Genomic DNA, 7,980 nt, shown 5'->3' on the forward strand with positions numbered 1-7,980 from the left:
CATTTACTGAAAACTTGTATATCTCAATAGCACCAAAAATGATATGGGGTCATGTACAGTGAAGTCCAAAGCTCAGTGTGAGTCTGATCACTCAGGGTTGTGGTGCCACTCGTGAATGTGTCTTTGAAGTGCTCTGTGGTTCCAGAGATTATCATGCAGCTGTCTTTGAGTCTGGCCTATCTCTCATTCACTGTTTGTAAACATCACTGTTTGAAGTTAACAGCATATCATGATGGCTACCAGCCTTCAGCAGAAATATAGGGGTGACAGAGATATAGAGTAACATCATATTTTCATTGAAAAAATTATTTATTTTAGTTTAGTTTAGTTTTTTATTGGCTTGCATTTGGCTTGCCTATTTGTGACAAACAGGGTAGATCATTTTGTTGTTTATGAGCCAATCTCTAGTGAAACTGATTGTTTTACAAAACACTCTCTTCGTTTAGCCTAATATGCAGAAATAGCTATATAAGTCATTAACAAGTTAATTCCTGTGGAACTGGAAACTGTTTAGGTAGAAACCTGTTTGAAAGCAGACATTTATGCAATTCCATTTGGTGGGGCTCTGGAGATGAAACACTTACGGTTTCCTAAACAGACTTCTGACATTTTTCTTCTGACAGTTTGCGACTGCGAGGACAATCAGCTATCCTTCCTGTCTCCCTGTAGAACTGTCTTACACATTATATGACAGACATGTTATATTACGGACATGTTATATTACGGACAATCTATTGCTCTAGCCACATCTGCAGTTCCTCATGTCACCCAATGGCATGTGAATAGGTCAGTAGGAACCCTGGGCATCTTTTTTTCTCTCTCTCTCTTTTTTTTGGAGTGTTTTCCAGAGTCAGAAAGATTCCTTTAATATTATTATTACCGTGGCCTTAATTGTCTAAGGACTATTCCACAGCTGCATGTGCAGTAACTGTGTGTGTGTGTGTGTGTGTGTGTGTGTGTGTGTGTGTGTGTGTGTGTGTGTGTGTGTGTGTGAGAGAGAGAGAGAGAGAGAGAGAGAGAGAGAGAGAGAGAGCGAGAGAGAGAGAGAGTTTGTATATTCTATATTTGTTGGTATTTTATGACTTCTTAATGATGTCATCATCCAGGAAGTGGATGATAAAACATCAATGAATACAGCATTTGTGTAGGTTAAATAGAACATCTGAAAACATAGCTTAAGTTTGTGTTAGTTCATTCCTGCATCTTTGTCTGATACAAAGTGGCTGTGAGGAGAGATGCTGTCAGCAGGAGGTATTACAGCTTCTCTGGCCTGCTCTTATTGCCTGTTAAAAGTCTCCTTGTCTTTATATTTCTGTGTTCTCTTGTTGCTGGACTGTCAGATATTTTATCTGTCTGTTTAATTCTATCTCCTTTTCTCTGTCAAGTGGAGTGGTTGGAGGTCTGTAGCCTGTCAGGGCACCTCTCTCATTCAAAGCAGCCGATTAATTGTTTGTGATTATCCTTGATCCCTTCTGACAGTGGAATATTCTTCGCTGGATTCAGATGGCTTATGAAGAGTGTGTTCGCTTTCTCTCAGATGTCTTAAAAGCTTTCTGTCACAAAGCCCATGATTAAATGTTATTATGTCATGTTTTAGACTTCCTATACAGACATGCTGAACAAACACTGGTATTTTTGAGAAATTATCTGCAAGTCAAAGCTAAGAAGGTATTCGACTTCCTGTTTTACAATCCCAAATGTGATTACATATATTGATTTTTTTTTCCCAATTATTATTTAACTTTCTTTGTAACAAGATAAATTTGACTAACATAACTTGTGTCTTTTTCCTGTTATAGATGAAAATATGTTTGTTCTAGATTAAGTATCACGCTGTGCATTCCCTCAGTTTTGTTAGAGAGACCATTTTAAAGAACATAAAAAAAAAAACTTTCTGCCTAAATACTCGTTTCTTTTGACACATTTTTATTTATTTAAAAGACAACAGCTAATTAACAATCATGGCTTTAAACACATTACTTGAATATATGGAAATATACTCATCACAGATATCAGTCTGTTTAATCAATATGAATCAAAAGTTTACACAAGCTATCTACAATCACTTTAAAACTAAAAACATTAAAACAGCTCAAATACTGAATATAAATGGCACATTTATATGTACTTGCTCTGTTTTTTATGTTTGTTATATATATATATATATACACACACTGTTTGATCTTTCTGTAGTTCCTCAGTATTCTCCGCTGTCATACCTAAAAGGATGCGACATTCGTTCAGGGTAACTATTTGAGCTGTAACTGCTGTAGCGATAGCCCTCAAAGTTTTCAGACCTCTCGATTTTAGCTGGAAGGGTGTCCTGGTATGATAGGGCAGATTTAATCACTCCTGAATCCTCTGGAATCTTCAGGTCCGAGTAGGAGTTGGAAGAGGCTTCTTCCAAGATTGAGTTACAGTTAGACAGGCCTTTCACATCATAGAGGTTCTCTCCATATTTGACAACAGATGGCTTGGGGCATGGCTGGTAGGACACTTTTGTGGTTGTGGTTATTATAGTCTGCAATGCTGCAGGGGTGGCAGGGGCAGGTCCCGTGTACCTACATGGGTAGTCACTGTTATAGTAGTGGTGGTTGGCGTTGGTTGGCAGTTGAGAGTAGTCTCCTCTCTCCCCATAGGCACCTTTACTAAGAATTTGCTTCCAGCCATGATGCTTTCCTGTACTTTCTGTGTAGCTCCGCTCATGGCTGCCTAATGGACTTGTGCCATGAGGCATGGCACTCAAACTGCTCCCCGACTTATTGGGTTCTGTCTCAGTTTGTGGGCTTGAAGGATCCTTATACAGTGCTGTTGGATAAGGCCCTGAGCCAAGGTATCCTGGGACTGCAAAGTCATACCCACAAGGAGGGCAGGTCATATACAGACGGTGGTTGGCAGGCTTCTGCAGTGAGCTCGGAGCATCCGCCATGGCCGCTGCTGTGTGTGTGTCATAAGGGAACTTGTAGGGCTCTGTGTTCTGAAAAGGAGGATAGTGTTGGGTCTGTATTGGGAAGTTGGATTCTGCAATGATGCTGAAGCGCTCTGGGCCCTCCATGGTGAGCTGGTGGATATTTGGAAAGGCCATGTCGTGATAACGTCCAGGCTGGTGACAACAGAAAAAAATCAAAGATATGTTTTCTGCAAATGACCATTCATATGAAGAACTGCCAGAAATAGTTTAATAACTTATCCACTCAGAAATCATCATATCATAGTAAGCAGCACATTTTTAGCCTCTGTATACAAAAAGGTCAAGGTTTTGATTCTATACTGTATGTGTGTGTATATATATATGCTCACGGGCACCTCCAGCCCAAGACTCGAACCCACAACCTTAGGGTTAGGAGTCAAACCCTCTAAACCATTAGGCCACAACTTCCCATACTCTTGCATGTTTTTTTTATCTTATAGTAAAAATAAAATAATAATATAGTTTTAAAAAATAGTTTAATCTTATGAACAATCTTTACAACTGTACATAACAACACGATATATAACAATACTTATCTATTTCTGGCTACTGTATATCTTCTAAGAGTAAGGTGATTTATAACACACAAGGAACACCATGTTATAGCTTTTTAAATTATACCAGATTATAGTTCCAAAAGTTATAATATAAAATAAGTCTCAAATATTGACATTATTTAAGACCTGTACAGTCTCTTGCTACCTTATGAGTTGTTAAAGAGACATTGTTCAAGCTGAGTGCTTCCTGTGATTTCAGTGGTTATCTAATTTCAGAGGTTACAGCTGGAACAATGCAATATGTTTTTGCTCACAATACACAATATCACAATGTTAAAGAAAACTTGTGTTTCTTTACCTGAAGCAGACAAAGACCACTTATAAATATTATTGCAACACTATAATGCCTTTTGGATGTTTACAAGAATATCTTGTCATGTTACAGTAAAAAGCCACTCATAAGATAAAGATACTGTGCAGATACTGTGCAGATATTAAACAACATCAACATGAAACATATAATGCATTATAGAAACTATAAATCATTGCAACTTAACAGGATACAATGTCATGTGTTATTTGTTTTGTGTTAGAAATCATACTCTTATTAAGACTTAAAGATGTTAACCAGATGGTGAGTAGGTTAATAGGTATAATGCTGTAAGAATACCCTTCTAATGCATAATAAATAAAGGTTATATAGAAGGTATAGTTGTGTGTCTCAAAAATGTTTTCTAAATGCTACATAATAATACTGTGTTGCTCTCTAAGTATATATATTTAACCTATACCTGGATTTTTGTGTATTTGGGATTAACTTTAAGTGTCACAGTTTTTATGAATATGTGTGTGTTACCTCCGGCTCCACCAGTCTTCTTTTCTGTGAAAAGTTAGGTGAAGACATCCTTCTCTTCACTGCACTCCTTCTTGCCTCTGTTTCAGACTTACTCTCTGGTCTGGGATGGTCATGTACTCCTTTAGCTTAAAACAGAGCAAATTGGGAATAGGGAAATATCAGGTTTATATGCATAACTATTTAAATATTTAACTACATAATTATACAAGTTCTGTTGTACAGTGACATCAGTCTGTGCAATTAAAGCTGATGGTTTTCTAAAATATTTAATATTTAGTAAACTGTAAAAGGAATTGTTTACCTATGTCTAACTGATGTTTATTTCTACCTGCTCTAATTCCTCAAAAAAATTACTTGGTGTAGTCAAAGTATTCAAGTTTATTCAGTAATATTAAATTATATTTTTGACTTTAGGTGACAGCCCGCCATGACCCTGTAAAGGATAAAGCGCTGTGAAAAGTGGATGGATGAATGGTTTTTGAATAAGTTAAAAATAGATGCCATTCTTTGATTATTTGACCAAACATTTCTACAATGTCATTTGCAAATCAAATAATTATCAGTTAACCTCACCTGGAAAAAAACTGCCTTCCCATCTACTCTCCAAAAATTGGTTACTGGGTAGCCACTGTGACCTCGGCATGGAATCAACTCAAGAGCTGAGTTACAGTTTGGACAAAGCTTTTCTGCAAAGGTATGAATAAACAATATTATTAAAAATATTTAGTATGAATAAATTGTTTTACTGAGCATTTTACAAATATGCCAACATTACATATTTTAATTAGATTTTTTAATGAAATTCTCATGTGTAAGTTCAAGTCAAAAAAAAGAGGTAAAGTGTTTTGACTGAGCCAAACAGTCAAGGTCATGAGTGATAGGGTCAGCTCTAAACTGAGAGAAAAGAGTCTGTCAGTCTATTGAACATTCTCACTGCAAAATCTAAGGCTGATTAACAGGAGTCACTGAGAAGACTACACTTTAGAAATAATTGTTCTATCTACTGGTTCTTTGAAGAAAACAATTGGGTCGTTCTAGGTATCGGATGACACCTAAAATGGACACGTTCTGATCTTAAAAATCTATAAACATCCTGAACTCCAAGTATCCAATGCGAAAACGACATACAGGAAATAAAATGATTCTTGATATGAATTATTGCTATTCGTATATTTCAAAGGTGATTCAAACTACGCGCTACAACAAGCCTGTAGTGTAAAATATGTTTGTTCTTTCTTATCAGATTCGTTTCTATAGAAGTTATAACACGACTAACTCGTTTGGTAGATGCTGGTTGTTTGGAGAAAAAGTTTCTCAACATACTTTGCTGTTTCTGTCGTGCTTTGTCACAAATGGCCGGTCTCAGCTGAAGTTTGGACCCGTCTGGGAGAGAGCAGTTTCGTGAACACACCACCACACCAAGACATGACTTCTTCAGGATCTGACAGTTATGATTGTTAGTGTTCCTCATGGCCCATCCGCTCAGGTGTCTTTGTGCGTTCTTGTCTTCACTGCTGTAAATATAACGTACATATCCATCTGTCCACTCCTGGAACGCATCACACTGCTTCGTGTCCTGGAAAAATAACAATTAAGATGTTTATTTTTGCGAGATGACATCTAATGTCGTTAAAAAATTTGTACCGATATACAAAAACTCTAAAATGCCTTTTATGTAGCCTATAGGCTACTTTACTGTGTGCAAATTAAACACTGAAACAAGAATGAAAAGTAGGCTATTCTAAAATGAATGGAAAATATTCTGTTCCGTTTGCCTACAAATGCATAAAAATCATAAATCTTTACCTGTGGAAGCTTGGGGTCGTTTATATCCCAAGTCAGCTTCATGCCGAATGAACACACGCAATCTGAGCTGTCAAACTGATCTGAGGATTTGGACATGATGTGAGTCAACTCCGGATCATAGCAATCATAAGAATTAAAAATCTGCCTGAAGACAAATTTCTGTTTGGAGTCTAGATCAGTTTACAAAATGGATCATACATCTCTAAGTCACGTCCTTTAGATCTTTACTTCCAGAAAGCGTCTTTATTTTCTTTTGTAAAATCCACGTTTGTGTGAGTCCGTCCAGTTGCGCTTCACACAGGTAATAGTCTCAGGTAAACGCTGTTGTGTCTATGTAAAGAAGGAGGTTGGGCTTACACACACACACACACACACACACACACATACACACACACACTACCTCAAACACTGCGTTCTTTAACTTTAAATGATCCTTGTGTTTCACCTCCAACGGCGAGTCCTTTCGCAACAAAAACCAACGAAAGTTCGATATTTGATACAGGGTGGAAATGGCACAGTTTCTGTTAAAATCAATTTCCTTACACATTCCAGATTTTATCTTTGCGTTTTATAGTTTTAAGGGGAAAATTACAGCCTCTTTTAAAAATGAACCCGACGGTGTGGTTCGTATTTCAAGAGTAGTCAGCGAAATTTATGCGAGCGACTTTCATTGGGACTGCGCCGAAGCTGATGGTCACAGAAACAGGACTGGTCCAGTTGGTGAGGTAATGTGATCTACTGCAGGTCATTAGTTGTTGTGTGGTAAACGAAAAGCCGCACTGCTGACACCAACACGGACCGGTCGTTAGCACAACAAACACAACGCAGCTTATAAAAACGCACCTTTTCTATGTATCTATTGGCGATCACTGATGTCATTGTTTTGAAAATTACAGATATAAGTGATTTTTCAGGTGATGCATCCACCCTGGACACTAACTTTAAACGAATGGCGTTGCTTTTACAGTTTGTAACATAAGGATTCTAATAATAATAATAATAATAATGATACTAAAGTACTAAAATTGCAAGATTCTTGTAATTAGGTAACCTATTATCTATCAAACTGGAGTCACTCCTCTTATAAGAACATCAATAAAATAACATCTTGAAAAAGCAAGCGAGTCTTCTCCTAAAATACATACCTATAAATACATAAAGTCTGACCGTCTGAAAAATGACATATACAAGATTACAAGATACACAAAATGATACGCATAATGTAAGCTGCATTAGTGTTTTATATATATATATATATATATATATATATATATATATATATAATGTGCTAACCGTGTTTTTTAATTCATTGTTGTGATTGTTCATTAAAATATATTAATAATGCAAGTATAAATTCATAAATCATTTTTTAGTTGGAATATGCATTTTGTAGACAATATCTTTAAACGAATGGTACATATTGTCTAGTTCTTTCACCAAAAATAATGTATTTTTCTTAAGACAATGATAGTAATTCAGTGTTAGTAATTCATTCCGTTACGCATTCGTGATTGCAAGGTTTTTATTATTATTATTATTATTATTATTATTATTATTATTTATTTACATTTTATAAAAACAATTGCATCCTATCATTTGTTCATTATTTCTTTGTTTTATTGCCTTTTTTCTTTGGATTTGCATTACTATTTTGTCATTCTAGGGAGAACAGAGCAACTTATCACATATCATTGCTGTTTTGTTTCACTAAATTAATATTTTTGTCCCCACTGGCAGCAATTACATACATACAAATACATCAACACCAAGATGTATAAACACAGCAGACTTACCTTTATCCATCGACTGTTCATCAGCATTACTCCACCGCCCCATCTCCTCACTTCGAG

The 7,980-nt window shown here is 36.3% G+C and overlaps 1 protein-coding gene across 2 annotated transcripts; it reads right to left on the reverse strand.

Annotated features, from left to right (window-relative positions):
• Positions 1-1,909: 1,909 nt before the first annotated feature.
• Positions 1,910-7,980, reverse strand: gcm2 (glial cells missing transcription factor 2). Of its 2 annotated transcripts, none has more exons than XM_042714154.1 (6): positions 7,924-7,980; positions 6,131-6,210; positions 5,648-5,900; positions 4,898-5,010; positions 4,325-4,450; positions 1,910-3,103 (listed from the first exon to the last, which is right to left on the reverse strand). In XM_042714154.1, the coding sequence occupies exons 1-6, from the start codon at positions 7,964-7,966 to the stop codon at positions 2,198-2,200; spliced, it is 1,521 nt and encodes a 506-aa protein (XP_042570088.1). In that variant the 5' UTR covers positions 7,967-7,980; the 3' UTR covers positions 1,910-2,197. The 2 variants fall into 2 exon arrangements, with proteins under 2 accessions (XP_042570088.1, XP_042570089.1); XM_042714155.1 differs by lacking the exon at positions 7,924-7,980 and adding an exon at positions 6,329-6,618.

The sequence above is a fragment of the Cyprinus carpio genome, chromosome A24 (assembly GCF_018340385.1).
Source record: "Cyprinus carpio isolate SPL01 chromosome A24, ASM1834038v1, whole genome shotgun sequence".
Taxonomy (NCBI): domain Eukaryota; kingdom Metazoa; phylum Chordata; class Actinopteri; order Cypriniformes; family Cyprinidae; genus Cyprinus; species Cyprinus carpio.